Source organism: Stegodyphus dumicola, chromosome 8 (genome assembly GCF_044657685.1).
Source record: "Stegodyphus dumicola isolate Sdum_Otavi_A_Nest chromosome 8, ASM4465768v1".
NCBI lineage: Eukaryota > Metazoa > Arthropoda > Arachnida > Araneae > Eresidae > Stegodyphus > Stegodyphus dumicola.
Window position 1 is genome coordinate 13,157,647 of NC_140775.1, and position 20,719 is coordinate 13,178,365.

A 20,719-nucleotide genomic window follows, 5' to 3' on the forward strand; every position below is an offset into this window, starting at 1 on the left:
ATAAAAAACGACCCGCAATTGACAACTTGAAACCTGGGCCTTGAAACCATGAAAACAATGACAGAAGAAGTAAAAAGCATCCGAGTCTTCAACCTGTAGTGTTGAACTAAAAAAAAAAAAAAAAAAAAAAAAACTATGAGACTGCGAACACATATAGAATTGTTCAGCTAAGCCTGTACCAATTTCTGGTAGAAGGTTACACAAAGGCGAATTGGACTCAGATAGCAATGGAGGGTTTTAGACGCTTTCTTGAAAAGGAATGAAAGATTATAGAACGGCATGTAAGAGAACAAATTACTTACATTTTCGAAATGTACTGTTATTACAAAAGATGTTCAAAAGTGCAACCATGAGCTGAAACATGCGCTTTATATCGTAGGCGCATGGAATCACGTACATTTTGGAAAATCCCTTGCATATCTCAATCTTCCAAAGCAGTTGCAGAAATGCTAGATATAAGGTCCACATAACTTTCAATGGGGATGTCCTTTGTTTTCCAATCCTTGTTGTAATCCAGAAAAAAGTAATCAAGACATATTAAATTCGGTTGTCTTACAAACCAAGGAACAAAAAAACCAAGCTTGATCTTCTAGGTTTAGACAAACTTGTGGTGCTTCAGACGCCTCATGCCTGTATCATTCCGATTTGTTAATCTGCAACCTTTCCTTCCCAGAAATTTATAAATCAGTGACTGAATCTTTCTGTATGGTGTATATCAATATGCTTTACAACTAACAAATTAAAAAATTCGTTATTTTCCTGTTGGCAACCGCCGTCGATTCCCCTAGCGCATGCGCGTGATAGCAAGTTCTCTGCTGCTTAATACTTTTCTAGGTAGTTAGCCAAAATAAATGGTGAGTATTGCATGTAAGCGAGAATTGCAAAGCCCAGTGGAAGACGTTATTTAATTCTTCATAGGTTAGGGGCCCAGACAGCGCTTAACTGTGCAGTTCAACCACCATTATCAAATTCTTTCGGCAAGCCAAGCTGCGTCGACTGAAATCAAAATGACAAAGACAAATACAGTTTCAATTGAAAAGCTAAACAAGGACAACTTTGACACGTGGAAGTTGCAAATGGAAGCAATACTGATTAAAAATGATCATTGGGACTACGTAACTGGGAAAATTTCGAAACCAGAATCTGGTGATGATGAAAAACTTGCTAAATGGAAAACTACTGACCAAAACGCACGAGCGGATATAATCCTATCTATCTTATCTAGTGAACTTCCACAAGTAAAGAAGTGTGTAACATCTCACGAACTGTGGAGTAAATTGCATTCTATTTACGAATCGAAGGGACCAGCTAGAAAGGACACAATTCTAAAAAAATTGCTTTTTACAAAAATGAGTGATTCTAAACAAATGAATAATCATCTAAATGATTTTCTCATTCTTGTGGACAAACTTAAAGAAATGGAAATAAACATTGCTGATGATTTGCTTACAATATTGCTTTTATATAGCATACCGGACTCTTATGAAAGCTTTCGAATAGCCATCGAATCTCGTGATGAACTGCCTTCTCCAGAAATGCTGAAAATTAAACTGTTGGAAGAAGCTAGCGCTCGCAGAAATAAAGATTCGGGTGATCTTTACAATATGGTAACTGGTTGTTTGGCGACATTTTGGAGGCGATAAAGGTTACTACCTGGGACTTTTGTAATAATATTAGCAGTACTCAGTTCCGATTACGCATTATTTTGTGTGAGGGAAATGAGAGATCATGGGATATGTCATGTGATATTAATGGACGAATTACGGTTCTTTAATCGGAAAAGGGGGGAAATCGGGAAAAAATCTGGAAATTTTGTATTTGGCTTTGTTCTGTGTTGTGTGAAACAGTGTTCGTGAATTTTTGGATCCCATGGCCGTAACTAAAGTGAATTCGAAATGGGTATTTATGTATTCATTAATTTAATGTATGTGCTCATTTATATTTTAAGTAGTGTTTTTGAATTTAATTATATTTTAATTAAATGATAGTTATTTTGTGAATTTTATGTTTATAGGAATTTGGTATACGTTTTAGTTGAAGTAAACGTGCATGGAAATAATTTAAATATCTGACACTAAGTATTTGTAATGGTTGCGGTATGAATTCGTTGATGACGTGTATAATGTAATAGATGATTTAGAGGTAAAAGTTTTTGGATATTTTATTTATTTTATATGTGGAAATGTTCATATTTGGAAGGGGTAAATACTTTTTCGCGATCAGGTAATTTCATATATGTTCTTTTTACCGGGTTTAAAGATTGAGAAAATTGTCATGTATTTTCGTGAAATTTTTGTAATTTATGAGAAAAAAGCAGTGTATATGGATATAGTGAAGAGTGTGCGCAATGCCATTTTTGTGCAATTCTGGGATGTTTTTTTAAGTAAAAATAAGTCGGCGTGTACATGGTTTAGTGATATTTTAATTAAATGATAGTTATTTTGTGAATTTTATGTTTGTAGGAATTTGGTATACGTTTAAGTTGAAGTAAACGTGCATGGAAATAATTTAAATATTTGATACTAAGTATTTGTAATGCTTGCGGTATGAATTCGTTGGTGACGTGTATAATGTAATAGATGATTTAGAGGTAAAAGTGTTTGGATATTTTATTTATTTTATATGTGGAAATGTTCATATTTGGAAAGGGTAAATACTTTTTCGCGATCAGATAATTTCATATATGTTCTTTTTACCGGGTTTAAAGATTGAGTAAATTGTCATGTATTTTCGTGAAATTTTTCTAATTTATGAGAAAAAAGCAATGTACATGGATATAGTGAAGAGTGTGCGCAATGCCATTTTTGTGCAATTCTGGGATTTAAGTAAAAATAAGTCGGCGTGTACATGGTTTATGTGTATGTGTTATTTTGAAAAACGCGTAAGGAGTATGGTATTGTGCACTTTTTCCCAATTTTGCAGTGAATATTTGTCATGATTAAGCAGTTTTGTTAGATAAAATTTCTAGCATAAGTGTAATTCGGCTAGTAGATTGTTGGAAGAAGTGTTCAGTAGATAAAAAGAAAAGAAACATGTCTTTACTTCGTGAAGACAAAATGGCGGCGGGAAAAAAAAATAGAGGGTTGCTGTAGGAGAGTTGGTCGCCAAATTTTCGCCAAGAAAACGCCAAGTTACCATAATGTAAAGATCAACGAAAGATTCATCGTTTTCTGAACCACAACATGCGTTCTATTCAAAAGATCGGAAGTATACTCAACGACCGGTTCCTAAACCGAAACCAGATAAGTCTGCAAACCGAAGACAGTATCCAGTTAACTACAGATGCAACTTCTGCCATATCTATGGGCATAAAGGGCTCATTTCGGATACCCGGCTCTTGGCTGAATTTGGCGAGTTTTTGGCCGCCATCTTGGATTTCAGAAATGCGCCAAAAAGCGCATTTCGAAATCCAAGATGGCGGCCAAATATTGTTTTCCCTATCCGAGGGAAGTGGACAGGGAAAACATTCGGAACTGCCAAAAGGAAAAATTGAACTTACCCTTGTTCATGTTGACATGATGACGCCTGACATTCCCTATTTCTTCAATGTTGTACAACATAGTTAATGTTATATTACTAAGCATGATATGATAACTTACTAATTGTAATTCAGTCTAAAGTAATAGAACAAGAAATTTTAATTAACGTGTACTTTAACGAGTGAAATGTTTTGCATGAAACGCTATAGGGCGAAGAAGTACTTATGCTCAAACTGTAAACAATCGATTTAAAAGAAAGCTTTCAACCTAAAAATTTGACTTGCATGTAATTTCGGCATTATATTATTTGGCATTTAAATTAATAATGAATTTATATTTAAATTAATTATGTTATGCAGGTAAGTGTATGATAGTTAAACATGATATATATGGATGAGAAATGAAAAATTAGAACATTTATTAAGGTATTTGTAATATATGCTAAGTTCTTTTTAAGAAACTTATTTTTCAGTATATAGCACTCATTTTTTTTTATTAATTAATCAATTTGAACATATATTTTCTATTTTTCCCTGTGTTAGAATTTCAACTTTTTTTTAATTAATCAATTTAAACATACATTTCTTAACTTATTTTTCAATATGCAAGAATTTCAACTCTTTTAATTAATCAATTTAAACATATATTTCTTAACTTTTGTTTCAATATGTAAGAATTTCACCTTTTTTAATTAATAAATTTAAACAAATATTTCTTAACTTATGTTTCAATATGCTAGAATTTCATATTTTTTAATTTATCAATGTAAACATATATTGCAAAATGAAGGTACTTACCCCTAGATGACATTGCTTGTACAATCTTTGTCTTCTTAAATTATGTTATTTATATTTATATAAAAATTTCACTTTTTCACAAGAAAATTTTTATCCAGGTTCTCACAGTTTCACCTTTTCACAAGAATATTTTTATCCAGGTTCTCACAGTTTCATCTTTTCACAAGAAAATTTTTATCTAGTTTCTCACAGTTTTGCAAGAAAATATGTATCCAGGTTCTCACAGTCAACAAGTTCACAAGAAACTGTGTATATGATAACCAGGGCTAGAAAGGGGGCATATGTCCGTGGGCACATCATCCAAGGGAAGCGAAAATGATGTTACGAATTTTTAGAGTTGCATGTTTTCCATTTTTGGCCAGTAGTCGGAATGAGGGGCACAAAATCTTCAGTTGTCCCTGGGCGCTGAAAACAGTAACTATGACTCTGCCGATAACTTATAAAATTTCATTTTTTCACAAGAAAAACTGTTATATATTCATTCCTTGTTAAAATCCAATACTTCGTTTCACTGAACTCCACTCTTATAGATCGAGGCCTGTTCATCAGATCTGAAAAAGAACAATTTTTACAAGCATTTTGCATTTTGAAATTAGAAATGATTCCATTTCCACATCACCTTAAGACTTACACGTACTTAAAAAAAGAAAAATCTTTTCTTCTGCTTTTTGACTATTCATTTTAATTGAAGCATTACCAAATTTTGTAAATTAGAGTTTTTATAATTATATTTAAATCAATTATTTATAAAAAAATATTTATGCGGGTATTATCATATAATTTCGTTTAAAAAATAGGCACTATCTATTTTCACATTACTTGACGTTACATGCAGGTTAAAGTGATTTTTAATTAAATCTAAATTTGATAAAAAAAAAATAGAAACAGTAAGAAATGTGATTAATGGTATTAGTGAAACAAAATAGTTACAAATAATCCCAATTTTTATGCTAGTACGTGTAAGACTAGGAGGTAGGAATCCTGATGCGTTTTTTTTTTACGAGGTTTCGCCAGGAGCCATAATCCTCTAATTTTAATGTGTACACATATATTTTATATTACTTACCATTCAGCACCACATTTTGCAGTTTTCAGCAGTATTACTTGGCAGTTCACTATTTGGAGTTTTTTGTAGAGAAAATATCCATGTTATATATGTTCAGAATACGAGATAAATAAACAAGATTTTAAATTTCATGATCGTCGAGATTTCCTGTGGTGGCAGGAGTTGCTCAGTTCCTTCGCTTTCAGGTGTGGCCCGCATCAGTCATTTCAACTCGGATGTGTTTCTTGAAAGAAAAACCTGGCTATACCCCCAGGTACTGGGTTTGTCATCCGAGTTGATTTCTCCATCTGCTTCTTCCCTCGTCTAAGTGGCAGCAAAATGTTATTTTTGAAGTCCCTAAACAAAATATCCATATTATGCATATTCAAAATACAAGATAAGTAAACAAGATTTTAAATTTCATGATCGTCGAGATTTCCTGCGGTGGCAGCAGTTGCTCAGTTCCTTCGCTTTCAAATGTGGCCCGCATCAGTCGTTTCAACTCGAATGTGTTTCTTGAAAGAAAAACCTGGCTATACCCCCAGGTACTGGGTTTGTCATCCGAGTTGATTTCTCCATCTGCTTCTTCCCTCGTCTAAGTGGCAGCAAAATGTTATTTTTGAAGTCCCTAAACAAAATATCCATATTATGCATATTCATAATACAAGATAACTAAACAAGGTTACAATAATGAAAACATAAGTTAGCGTATATATAAACACTTTTATTAAGTGTTTTAATATTTTTTCTAAAAGTGTTCTTTCTGTTGTTTAGTTTTAATCTTTTGTTAACTACATACTCTTTTTAACCAGAAAATAATAATTGAACATAGTACAAAAATACACAGTTACCACAAAAGGGTGGCAAGTTTAAGAAGTTAATAATTTAAGATTGAATCCTTATATTTAAAATAATAAATAAACGGTAAAATTAAAATACTAAACGTAGTATGAAAATACATAATTAAAATAAACAGGCTGGAAACATTAAAAGTAATGAATTCACCTGTATATTTTCTGACTGAAGATTCATTTCTTTCCATGATTCATTTCTCATTTCTGCAATATTCTTTACCTGAAAGGGGTGATAAATTATCCTTAACAATAAAATGTTTTCTGGTAAGAAGTAGGCTGGAAACCTTTAAATTAATCAACTCACCTCTATGTTTGTCAATTTATCTGTCAAAATTAGTTTTCTTCTTTCTTTTATTTATTTTTTTGGATTACCTAATTTGCAATAAAGTTTTTTTTACTGAAAAATAAGTAGGTAAACTTATACTAATAATAACTAAATAAATTTTACAGTTGCTTTTACTAAAGGAGTAGTATTAAAATAAAGTGAAGCACTAATTTGAAACATAAGCTGTGAATGGTTAAAATTTTGTCTTACCTCTGTCATAGTATTTCATGACATTTTGGATCTGCAGCTGTGAAAGAAAGTTTATTTTAATGAAGGAATAACAAAATATATAAAGAATAGCTCTGACGTCAAAATAAAAGTTGAGAATAACTGAAATACACATTTACCTCTTTCTGTAAAAGATATGCAACATTTTCGCAACATTTCCATCCTTTTGTTTTCTGGGCTCTGTTTTTTGGTTGAATTCTAAAAGGAAATAAAAAATAACAATTTCATGTAGTGAAAAACAAAAAGGTATTAAATCAAAATTTGTGGACCATCTGAACAAACAATTTACTTGTATGCTTTTCTTATCATTTATTCCAGTTTTAAAACTTGGTCTGTGTTCCCTTACTCTGAAAAATAAGCACATAGATTATAATGGTATGTAATTTAATATTTAAATGCAATTTTTGTATGTATATATATATATGTAAATAAATAAATTATGTCAAAAATAAAGTTATATTTGTTGCTTTTACCCCATTTATCATCATCTTCCTGAATGAATGGTATATCATCATTTTGTCGGGCTGATTTCTTTGGAGGCATCAGGTCCTCAATTCCTTCGCTTTCTGATGTTGGTTCGTCCATCATTTTAAGTTCAAGGCCGACTTTTCCATGGCCTGGATACACAGCTTTAATGTCCTGTAGAAACTGAGCAAGTCTTTCTCCATCATAAGTAAAGGGCTTCAAGCGGAACCGCCTGTAATAATGTACAGCCATGTACTGCGTGCAAATATCATCTGTTCTCTTGCTCTTTATAGATCTCTTAAAAAGTTTGTTTTCACCCTCAAGATCATTTATAGTGTTCTGTTTATCATCGGGATCTACGAATACGCCTATAAATAAAGGATTAATGAATGTTAAGGATGGAAAAAAAAATGTCACTCATTAAAAAAAAAGACACATATTTACCTTTCTTGTGATTGGTAGTTTTATGTGTTGCTGCCGGAAATAAATTTTCTATCCTTTTATATTGTGGAGCAGAGTCAGTGTATATGAAGGTGGTTTCTGGGTGAACATGACGTTTAATGTAAGGCCACAAACGCCTTTTGCTTTTTCCTTTAACCTTGAAAAATAATCCTTCTTTGTCTTCTCGACAGTAGATGCCTAAAACTACGATGGTCATATTTTTGGTTACCCTGCCGCGGTTGTACTTGCGGCGGGTCAAAAATGTTTCATCAATTAATATAGATTTTCCTTTACCACCTAACATTCTGCTCTGATGAGAGGCAAAAATTTCACATACCTCACGACAATATGATAAAAAGTCAACAATAGTCTCATTTGCAATTACTGGTAATTTTTGCTTTTCTCTCCATAGCTTTAGCTGCTGATTTATGTAACTGAAACTGTGATCTAGAACAAAGTACACAGTTATGACTAAAGCTTCCCTTATTGGGATTTTTGTACCTTCAAAAAATGTATTTTCAATGGGGTTAATCATGCCACAGCAGTTGTTGCGATTTCTCAGGCTGCAGACCCAACGCCATCCGAGCTTTGATTCCTTTCTCTTGTTGCTTCTCATCGGTGCCTGGCACTTGGGGCAAGGTGGTGCCTCTTCCTCTCTGGGAAGAAGTCCAGCATCGGTGGCAAACTCGAGTGCAGCTGCCTCTGTATTAATTAAATGCATGTCAGTAATTAAACAGAAATATTTCAGTTTTTCATGCAAAGAAGCCATATTCAAAAAAGTCAGTACAGTGACAGAAATAGTTTAATGAAATTTATTGTTAGAAATTTCAGAAACTTGGCAATTATGCAAAAGTCAAAACTATCAGAAATAAAAAAGTTTAATAAAGATGAAAAGTAATTATAAATTTAATTAAACAATATTAGTTCATTATAGGAAGATAGAGAAGTGAAAAGTTCAAACTAGAAAGTACTGTTACAAAAAAAAAAAAAAAAAAAAAAAAGGAAAATAAAAAATAATAGTAATGATATGTATCTATGAAAACAAAGTATTAAAACAAATTTCAAGTCAAAAATAATATTAAAAAATGTAATGGATGAAAATAGATTAAAAGTAAACTTAGCTTTGGCAAAGTCCAAACCACGTTTTCACGTAAGTACCGAGGTACTGATTTTTTTCAGTACCTGACAGACAGACAGACAGCTGCACGGGCTTAACCGCGGCAAAATATGATCGCGAAAAATCTTCTTTTTTAAATTTATTTAAAATATTTTCGAAAAAAAAAAATATTTTACTTTACAAATAAATGTTTTTCGGTACGTATGTTTTTTTAAAACATTTTTAAACAGAGATGCAGAAGAATAATAGGTATTGTTATTTTTGTGTGCAGATATGCGTGCGTGATGAACTAAAAAATGATTTTGAAGGTTTCGTGGCATATTTATCCTCTCAAAAATATGCAACTTGCTCAACTTTTCGATTTTATTAAATTAAATAAGGCCTATCTTTTTTTTTTTTTTTTTTTTTTAAGCACTGACAATGAAAGCTGTTATGTTCTATTTTTGCGTTTTTATCCCAAAGCGCGTTAGCCCAGAAGGGCTATTAATTTCGTTTTCGCATTTTGCGTTGAACTGTTTCTACCGAATATTATCGCTGTGTGTTATATTTAAAGATATTTAATAATAAAGAATCAGCATAAATATACGTATGTTTAACGTACATAACATTTATGCAGATACTGTGATAAAACAACGGTACCTACAGCTATGAAATTTTGAATATGTACGTCACCACCCGAATATGGGCATCTGAAAGCTCAAATTTGTAATTTGTTTTATTAACTATTTAACATTTTGTAAAGCATTTATGTGTTTTTGATTAAGAAACTCGACGATTTCTAAGCGAGCAATGGCAACACTGTTCGGCGCAAGACTGTCTATCGGAAATTCTAAAGATATGCTCTTCTTTTAAATGTTTTGTCATATTGCTGCTTAAGATCGGATGTGCAAAATTTAAAGACCGCATGTCTGTTGATTTTGAAAATTCATTTCCATTGAATTTAACAATTGTTTTCAGTTGGCGAGAGGTATACATCTCTGTTGTACACTATTATTGGTAAACTTTAATTGTTGGTTATTTGTTACATTTTTTTGTCTTTCATATTGCCCTGGTTGCATTGGAAATTTCGTGGTTTTCCTCGTGTGTATACGAGCCAGTACAATTACACTAATGAATCATATCACTTAAATAATGTGAATAATTATAGAATTATTATATAAGTGTAGAATAATTGGGTTGGTTGTTATGTTCACGAGTTGTGTGTAAATGCGTGGCTTTGTGTGATTATGTAATTAATTAATGAAGATTTCAGCAGCGGCCTGGCGGTAAAGTGTGTGAGCACTGGTAGTTCTGTCCGAAGTTCGAATCCCGCTAATGCGCCGGTTGCTTGTTATGTTCACGAGTTGTGTGTAAATGCGTGGCTTTGTGTGATTATGTAATTAATTAATGAAGATTTCAGCAGCGGCCTGGCGGTAAAGTGTGTGAGCACTGGTAGTTCTGTCCGAAGTTCGAATCCCGCTAATGCGCCGGTTGCTTGTTATGTTCACGAGTTGTGTGTAAATGCGTGGCTTTGTGTGATTATGTAATTAATTAATGAAGATTTCAGGGCGGTAAAGTGTGTGAGCACTGGTAGTTCTGTCCGAAGTTCGAATCCCGCTAATGCGCCGGTTGGTTGTTATGTTCACGAGTTGTGTGTAAATGCGTGGCTTTGTGTGATTATGTAATTAATTAATGAAGATTTCAGCAGCGGCCTGTCGGTAAAGTGTGTGAGCACTGGTAGTTCTGTCCGAAGTTCGAATCCCGCTAATGCGCTGGTTGCTTGTTATGTTCAGGAGTTGTGTGTAAATGCGTGGCTTTGTGTGATTATGTCATTAATTAATGAAGGGTTCAGCAGCGGCCTGGCGGTAAAGTATGTAAGCACTGGTAGTTCATCTCATTACACATATACTAGCTACGCATATATACATTATAGACAGTGGTGTAACTAGAATTCTTGGTCCCGTATGCAAAATAATTTCCTGGGTCCCTAAACCAATAAATTTAATGTGCTTAAAAATAAAAATTAAACTAAAGAAAAAAACGTGAAAAGTTTAAAAAAAAAAAAAAAAATCAAGGATTCCTGGAGCCAATGTTTTCATGATTTTTATCACATCTGGATTAATTGTTAAAAAATAAAAGCACGTTCTCAGGGAACCATTTGAAAGTTATGTAATATGAAGAAAGAATAAAAAGGAAAATATTTCCCCTTTGCTAACTGGTGAAATGCAAATTTGCTTTAGTCTGGGTATTTGACGTCAGATGATTTTAATTCTGTAATTTAAGACTTTTTGTGTGCGTGCGTGTGAGTGATAGATAATTGATATTGATAGACAAGATAATTGATAAACGTACACAAAAATATTACATAAATAGATAGTACTCTGTGATTTTACTCAACTTACGAACATAATTTATGCAATAATATACAAGTACATTTGTTAAATATAAAACATATTTATCATAAACTTCATAAAGAAAACTATACAATTTTAGTAGAAAATATGTAATATTTTTGCTGTCCTTTTAAAAATCCTTTTGATACACTAAACTACTTGAATACATCATTTTTATAAAAAAACATGAATGCTAAAGATTTTTCCTGTTTCTTTTTAATTTTCCCTCAGCCCGTACTGCTGTTCTTCTCTAATCCCCCCCCCTCAATAAGTGTAATTATAACACTGGTGACCGAAATTCATCATAAAGACAAAAATCTTTTTTATTAAAATTTGCGTCTCCTAACCTTCATTTCCGCAAAATTATTTATCAATACCTGGACGTCCATTTTCACAGCCAAGTCAACTTCAACGCTCAATAGTGATAGGTTTAACAACCGATCTTGTATCATAGTGTTTCTTAAATATGTTTTTATTATTGAAAATGACCTCTCGCTCGTGGCTTTGGTTACAGATAATGAATGATAAATACAATATAAGTTAATTGCACTCCCGATTAACTGCTTGTCATGTCATAGTATTTTACCATTGCTAATTTAGCTAAATCCTTAACGGATTTCAAATTTTGGATATCTGTTCTGAAAGTATTTATAAATAATAAAAGTTGTACTTCCAGTACATTAGCAAAGTCTTCTTTATATTTTTTTCTGTATTTTTGAAACATTATTAATAATTTCCGTATTTGTTAACAATGACAAATATTCGTGATTTTCCGCATGTGTAACGTTTATGAAGTATGTTGTGGATGCATATGTGAATAAAGCGGGCGCAGCCCGCTTAGACCGCTGAACACTGGTAATTCGGTCCAACGTTCAAATCCCGGCTAACGGGCTGGCTGAATGCGTGTTTTCTTGATTTTCCGCATGTGTATGATGTTTGCAGTATCTTCTGGATGCATACGTGAATAAAGCGGGTGCAGCTCGCGCAAAACCGTTTAACGCTGGTAGTTCGGTCCAACTTTCGAATCCCGGGAAACAGGCTGGGTCCATGGGTGTTTGGGTGATTTTACGTATGTGTACCGTGTATGCAGTATCTTCTGGATGCATAGGTGAATAAAGCGGATGAATCCCGCGAAAAACCGTTGAACGCTGGTTATTCGGTCCAACTTACGAATACCGGCTAGCGGGTTGGCTGCATGGGTGGTTTCGTGATTTTACGCATGTGTATTGTGTGCGGAGTATCTTCTGGATGAATACGTGAATAAAGCAGGCGTAACCCGGTCAAAACCGTTAAACGCTGGTAGTTCGGTCCAACTTTTGAATCCCGGCCAACAGGCTGACTCTATATGTGTTTCAGTGATTTTCCACATGTGTATTGGGAATGCAGTATCTTCTGGATGCACAAGTGAATAAAGCGGGCGCAGACCGCGCAAATCCGCTGAACACAGGTAGTTCGGTCCAAAGTTCGAATCCCGGCGAGCGGGCTGCCTGCTTAGGTGTTTTCGTGATTTTACGCGTGTGTGACGTGTATGCAGTATCTTCTGGATGCGCACGGGAATAAAGCAGGGGGAACCCGCGCAAAACCGCTGAACCCTGGTAGTTCGGTCCAACTATGGCATAACGGTGATATTTAACATAGGAACTCTTATACACGTCAACAATTAAAAGCGGGCTTCAGCCCCCTAGTTATTAATAATTTCCGTATTTGTTAACAATGACAAATACGGAAATTTAAGTTCCAAAAATGAAAACATCATTGCGATTTTTGTTATTCCAGTCATTCTGTATTTTAACTGAGTATTTAAAATGTCGAGAGCAGCATAAAAAACTGTTACTTTAAAAGACATTTCGGAATTTTCAAGCCTGTTATCCTCACATAACTCATCAATATTTTCTTGTTTTTATTTTCTTCTATTTTTCAAATTTAGTTTCTATGTCCCATTTATTTTATATACAAAAATTTGTATATAAAATTTGTATATTTGTATTTTTGTGAATATACAAGAATTGTATATTCAAAACTCTGCTTCTTTCATAATGTCTTCAAACTTCTTTCTCATATCTTGCATATTAATAGAAACGCTTTTTACATGTTGGTGAGCTCCATTCAAGTCGATTGATTTTCGATTGTCGAGTCGATTGATTGATTGATAGATCCTGCAGATACAGCGCAGGACGTGTTTAAAAAATTTTGTTTTTAATTTTTGGCATTTTGCCAGAAATGTTTAATAATTTGTAGTTAAGCTCATCGACACAACGTATATTTCAAGATGAGAACTCACACTCTGTCACATGGATTTTAAAAGTAGTACACATAAATACTTGTTTTATACTTCCCTAAACAAGTATAACGTTTAGTTAAAATAAAGTTGTATGAAACAAGTTTTGCGTACTTTGCAGAGAAATGCGCAAAACTTCATTTAATGAAAATAGGTTTGTGGTGGATCAAAAAGCAAAAATCAGTTAGGTTATGCGGATATATTTTAGGAGCATTAATATTTATGATTATTGTTATCTGCTTTATTTGCATCTTGAAAAACTATTAATGTCTCGGAAATTAATGACCTCAGATTTCCAGTTTTTACGCTGCTTATAAATTAAGCAGTATCAATTTTTTTATCTATCTATCATTAATTTATTAAAGACAAAAATATAAAAAAATAAATATAATGTATGGGAACATATATTAACGGAAGCTATTTGTGTCTTAGAAAAGTTATGCAGTGGTTCTGAAATGAAAGATAGTAATGTACAAAGGGATTATATGAGTGAAAATCGCTTCATTTATTATTAAAACGTATTAAATAAATTTTTTAATTTGCGAAAATTATTGAAATATTGTAATAACAGGGAAGAATTCTTTTCTGAAATATTCCATTCGTTTGTGTGGTGAAAATAGCAATGTAATTCGCGTTCTTTCAAATGTTGAAATGCAACTTAAAACTATTAGGTCCAACGCTGCCATTGATATGCTTAATATTTTCAGTAATTAATTTATCGAAATTTACGAAGTAGTATATACTTTTAGTTGTGTGATACCATTTTTATTATCATTATTATATTATTATTGGCGGTTTCACGTACTGAATGCTGTAGAAAGTAAATTAAAAGCAAAAGTAAAGTAAATTGTAAAATTTAATTTCAAATAACAATTAGAAAGGCGTTCTTGCCCTCCCGCTTATTAGTGTAAATAACAGAGAAAAAATCTATCTGCCTTTAACTTTGCCATTTGGTAATGTCAATCGTACTTCTAAATCCAAACTTTTTCTGTCCCTAACCATGCCTCTTCGTGCGACTGCACAGGTTGCAAGTACTGTCGTTTATTACATTGTGAGAACTATACATTTAAACCTGCAATTTCTTCCTTATTTAATGATAGTAAGAGATTCAAGATATGAAAAAAATTAAACGCTACGGAATGACTTGCAAAGTTCATTCCAAATTAAGTATCAGAATCCTGCCTAGTTACTTCTCTGATTTATAATTTTCGAGTTGTGATTGCAAAAAGAGGAACATTTCCTTAAAGGGTGGGTCGCCTTTTTATTTGCGTACGCTCCGATCAAGTAGGAGACACCGAATTTACAGACATTAATTTATTATTTATATTAATAATTTATCATTTATTTAATTATCCGTTTTAATTCTAAAAATAAAAATGAAAAGCAAAAGGGAATTTAAATTTTTTTTATTGAAACTCCAATTACGAACAATATATGTAAAAAATGAAAAGCAAAAGAGAAAAACATAAAAATAATAATTAATCTTCTTATTATATTTAATTATCCGTATGTATGTAAGAAATGAAAAGCAAAAGGGAAAAAAACATATAAAAATAATAATTAATTACATTATTATTTATTTATAATTATCGGTTTTAATTCCCATTTAACATTATTATTTATTTATAATTATCGGTTTTAATTCGCATTTACCATTACTATTTATTTATAATTATCGGGTTTAATTCGCATTTAACATTATTATTTATTTATAATTATCGGTTTTAATTCGCATTTAACATTATTATTTATTTATAATTATTGGTTTTAATTCGCATTTAACACTATTATTTATTTACCTACGCTCCGATCAAGTAGGAGACAAACTTCTCAACTTCTAACCACGCAGCAGAAGCGAAGAAAAATGCTCACGTGACCTTCAATATGAGCACACAGAAGTTTTCCCTAAATCCCTCCCGATACTCCGGATTCTACAGTAACCTAAACGTCAGCAGAAAGTTGTCGGGGTGGGTAGCCGGGTTTGGCGGAAATCGCCACCACCGGCCGCCGTAGCGAGGTCACCAAGAGCCGGTTATAAACTGCCGCATAAAGCATCGGAATGTAGGAAGAAAAGTAAAGAAACTAAAAGCAAACGCCTCAGTGAAACTGCGATGTCTGCAGAAAATCAGAATTCCTTGGAGCAAGAAAAAGCCGTAGCATGCACTAATAGTAATTCTAAAGACATTTTTTGTCTGGATAGTGGTGCAACATCGCATATGTGTAACAGCAAAGAACTGTTTCAAGAAATTCAGGAGGTAGGTGATACTTATGTTAAGTTAGCTGCTGATAAAACAGTTAAAGCTATTGGAAAAGGAACTGTTAAATTTAAAGTTCGCATAGGTTCTAAAACTGAAAATATCAAACTAAAAAATGTATTGTGTGTACCTGATTTGAAAAATAATTTAATCTCAGTGTCTAAAGCAACTGGAAATAATCTTTCAGTAATTTTCAAAGAAAAATGTGCTCAAATAATTAATTCTAATAACGAAACAGTAATTTTAGCTAAACGCGAAAATGATCTTTATTTTTTCATGCCAATATTTGAATCTGTATCAATTGCTAAAGAAATAGATCAGTGGCATATAAGATTTGGCCATTTAAATGAAAATGATCTTAAAAAACTTCAAATAAATAACATGGTTAGAGGTCTTTCTTTTTCTCAAAATGACTCTCTTTCTACTTGTAAGGTATGCATTCAGGGTAAACAAACTGCAACCCCCCTTCCCAAAGAATCTGAATACAGAAGTACTGAATTGTTGAATCTAATTCATTCTGACTTGTGTGATCCCATGAGAACCGAATCAATAGGTGGATCATTTTATTTCGCAACATTTATGGATGATAAATCTCGATATGTTCGTGTTTATTTTCTGAAATCTAAGGATGAGGTTAAAGAAGCTTTCATAAATTTTAAACCATCTTTTGAAAATAAATTTAACTCTAAAATCAAAATCCTGATCGTGTTTTTAATTCTCGTGTAATTAATGTCGATTCTCATGATAATGTAGAAGGGCTAGTTTCCCACATAATGAAGGTTTCGTTTTTAAGCGCCAATGAGGAAACAGATTACTTTCTTCAAGCGATGTACCATTTTACCTGTAAAGTTAACACAGCAAAAGCTTAAAGTTGTGTAAAAATTACTTGTATTTTCGTTTGGCAGAGAGTTTTTATGATTCATATTAAATTGTAAACAACTAATGCTATATATCAAAATACTTTAGGTGTGGTGTGGAAAATATAGACCTGAAGTATTGAAACTTCGAATTATGACTGGCTCCCATAGTCCAGCTCCCTACAGGTAAAAACTTGCCTTTATTCCTGTTATTATATTTTAAATGTGCTTTCAAAATGTTTCAGATTAATTCGTAACGATTTTTAAACCTCCTTTGGAGGAAAGAGTGGATATAAAATTATATCCACTATAATCCACTCCAATTATAATTGATATTATATGTAAGAAGATCGCCAAGATAGTTTTCCATCTGCTAATTTAATTATGTATTTCTCGAAATTATTAGAATATATAAATGTATTCAATTTACGTTCTTAATTTTGGGCTATAAAACCGCGATTAGAGCTTCTAGCTATTTGTGACTGCAAGTTCAAAGACATATTTCCGCGAATCATCGTTTTCAGGTTATCTGATCGGTTAACGTACGCGGAAACTTACTTAGGCAGAGCTGAGAGCGGCGAAACATTTTCGCCAGTCCGCATACGTACCCTCGGACACAGCGTAATATCTTTCACACAGCGAGACCTTATTTAGGATAGAAACGCTTTTAACTAGTAATGCGATAAACTCGTTTCATGGAAAAGTTTTCTCTTATACTGGTTCTCTGTTTGGGTCTGTATAAGGTTACACCTTAATTACTTTTCTTTAATTTAGAATCAAATAACATGAAGTTATTAAAAGAAGAATAAAGACAACAAACTATTTTTATTTCGGTTTGAAGTTAGAAATAAAATGTTTAACAGAAACTTAGAACCTGCTCTTGCTGGCTGATACTGTAAGAGTATTTCAGTTATTTACAAAACAAATATCAAATTAGACTCTAAAATCTTTATTGTCTTATTTTCCTTAGATTCTCGCTCATTATTGTGTATGTCATTGTTATAAATCAGCTAGCTGATTAATAGGAACCTGGATGTACAAGAATATTTACCATACTTCCTCGTGTATTTTACCCCTAGCTTTTTAGCACCAGATAATTTTAAAATTAACTTATGTAATTTTCCATTTCCTCAACGCGTTTAGATAACGCGTTCTTCTAACTTTTAAATCAAATTCGTTCACGCGGTGATTTTTTTTCATCTCACTAACAAAATAAAAGCCCTCGCAAACTCATTGCACAGGTTACGCCGAACCTGTCTCTTCTAATGGTTGAACTTTATCCCAGTCTGATACCAGAACAAACTATTTCACAGCGAAACAAACACGAACTGGCATTCAGTTTACAATCTGAGTCAGCTGCACATTCACCTTCACTAATTATTTATGGATGGCTCAAAGGTGTATGTGTGTGTCCTTTCAACATCTGATTTTTGAAGAGAAATTGGATTTTTTGATTAAATTAAATCAATAAATTATAGTAAATTCCCAATGCTAAATTATATAATATTCATGTATGAAAATAACGAAATTCATTAGTGTGAAATATTTATTATAGTGCATCCGTATATTTATTACTTTATTTATATAATACTATTTCCATGTAGCAAATTTTAAAACAAAAGATAGCAAATTTTCTTCAGTATTTGCATGATTTTTCCGCTTAGAACAACGTATTTTTAATCCATTCCAGAAATCAGACAAATATTTCTTTCCTGTTTTCTTTCGGAATTCATATTTACTTTTACTTTACTTTACTTACTTTACTTACTTTACTATTTACTATTTACATTACTTTACTTACTTTACTATTTACATTACTTTACTTACTTTACTATTTACATTACTTTACTTACTTTACTATTTACATTACTTTTGCTTTTATAGCCACCTAAAATACTCACAATATTATATTTATTAATTTGTATGTCCATTTATATCCTAGAAAAAGGAAAAAAATAAAAAAGGACAATATTGCGTCTCAGTGTCTGAAGTTATTACGTTGAAATGCATCAATAGTAATACTTGTGAAATATACTCAACACAGTTTTGCTCTTTCCTCATAAAACGATTATACCATATTTCTTTTGATCAGAAATGCCTGCCAGCGCTGGCGTTAAACCTTTCGTAGCCCAGTGTAATCTCTCTCTCTCTGCTAAACATTTACCGCCCGGTACGGTGCATCGATTCTCTCAGTGACCTATAACGCTATTACAATATGCGCCGTTTAATATGATCACATATGTCCACCACTATTTTGATACCATTAACCTAATGATGGCATTAAAGATGAGAAAACGTATCCTTCAAAACAGCAATGGAATTTAACTAAATACAAATATAATTAAAAATGTATAAATAGATATTTTAACAACATTTTATTCAGGAAAAGTTTGTTTATGAACTGTTCAAAGTGTTTTTTAATGCAAAAGTTCGTTTATGAACTGTTCATAACGTTTCTGGAAGTCATTGCACCCATAGGAACAGAACTGGTCAATGAAAATTTAAATTAGGCAAAAAAAGCAGCTTTTAGTTTATTGTATATTCTTTCAAAAACAATTTTCTGCGGAAAAATTCTACAATTTGTTTTTCTTTGCTTAGATATTGATCTGATCTGCCCTAAAACCGATAGACTTATTGAAAATATAAGTCAAAGTACTTTACAATTCTTTGCCTAATTTTAAATGGTTGACTAAAATTGAAATTAAGCCATGTGGAGAATTAATCCCTTACTCGGTTACATTTCCTTGTCATTTGGTAATTTTTATAATAAGTTTTGAGCTTATTTTTAGACTTTACTACAGTTTAAAATATTTATTCTGTAATATTTTGATCATATTAACCAAATTGTTGATTAAAATAAGCGATATATTTTCCATATTTTGATATACAAATGGGCGGGACTTCGGCAATTCGAAAATAATATCCGATTGATAATATTAATCGTTATGACGCTACTGTATTGAATATTAACAGCTGCCTCAATCGATTATTTATCGTATTGTAAAATCCTCCAAAACGATTCATAATATCTATCCTTTTCAACAATTGCAATCATTACATGTATGTATATCTACAGTAGAATTAAAAATTTATATAATTGCAGATATTATTGCGGAAAATATTTGAATTTCCTTATGTTTTTATTCTTGTTCCTTCCAGGGTAATTGGTCCGCTGGCAAATACTCCGGAGTTCGCCAAAGAATTTGGTTGTCCACTGGGCTCCCCCATGAATCCCGTAAAGAAATGCTCCGTTTGGTGATAAAAGTGCCATGCAGTGCATCATTTGATGGAGGGGGGAAAGAAATGCAGTGTTTACTCACTATCATCTCCCCGTAAGGTTTTAAATATTCCTGTGATCTGAACCGCTACTGAACCGCTTCCTCATCCATCTACTGAACCGCTTCCTCATCCTGTTGGCCATTTTAATGTAGTGCTGCCATCTGTTGGAAATTGATAAAACTATAACGCGTCTTCTGAAGAAAATGTTTTTTTCATCTCTTTCAGGCATTACGGCACAATCGAATGAAGTTTCCTTCCTTTTTTATTTTTAATATTTGAAGTGATGTTTACCGAAGTTTCAACGTGAACGTTGTGAAGTGTGTTATAAACTCAGCAAGAGCTATTTATGCGGAAAAACACCCTCCATTTCTGGAAATGTTTGATGACGTGTCAAGCGGAATTAGAAAAAGAGAAATCATTATTATACGAATATTTCAGCTTAGAACTCAAAATAAATAAAAGCTAATATTCGTGTGATTGAGAACTTAGACAGATTGAAATGGAAGTGTTAGTTTTAATTAACTATCATTAAGTTTTATTCATCCCAGTAGCTGAGTTGACATATATAAAAAGTGATCTCTGTTGTTTTTAATATAATTATATGTAAAATATGAATAAACACGTTCTGTACAAAAGTTTTATTATTTTTTTTTCGGAATTTCGTTTGAATATATGAAACTTGTTTTTTGTGTAGTGAATAATTTCGACCACAACTTGCACATACGTATTCATGCTAACATACAGTGTCAAAGATTAAAACACATACATGTGTATAAATCTGGTATCAAAAATAAAACCATGAAATGACAATAAGAAACACCGTCTGAATGTAATGTTACTGGCATTTTTAATACATTTGCTACATCTATAATCATATGTTTAAGAAGGAAGAGTCTACTGCACTGACAATAAACTCTTCATATCTCA

The 20,719-nt window shown here is 32.4% G+C and overlaps 1 protein-coding gene across 1 annotated transcript in view; it reads left to right on the plus strand.

Moving 5' to 3' along the window:
- The window catches only part of LOC118184979 (neprilysin-2-like), a 225,052-nt gene extending 204,625 nt beyond the window's left edge, over positions 1-20,427 (plus strand). The window contains exons 20-21 of the mRNA XM_085821590.1: positions 16,623-16,699; positions 19,673-20,427. Of these exons, the coding sequence (XP_085677716.1) occupies positions 16,623-16,699; positions 19,673-19,772 (177 nt within the window). The 3' untranslated portion in view covers positions 19,773-20,427. The remainder of the gene's footprint in view (positions 1-16,622; positions 16,700-19,672) is intronic.
- Positions 20,428-20,719: the final 292 nt, after the last annotated feature.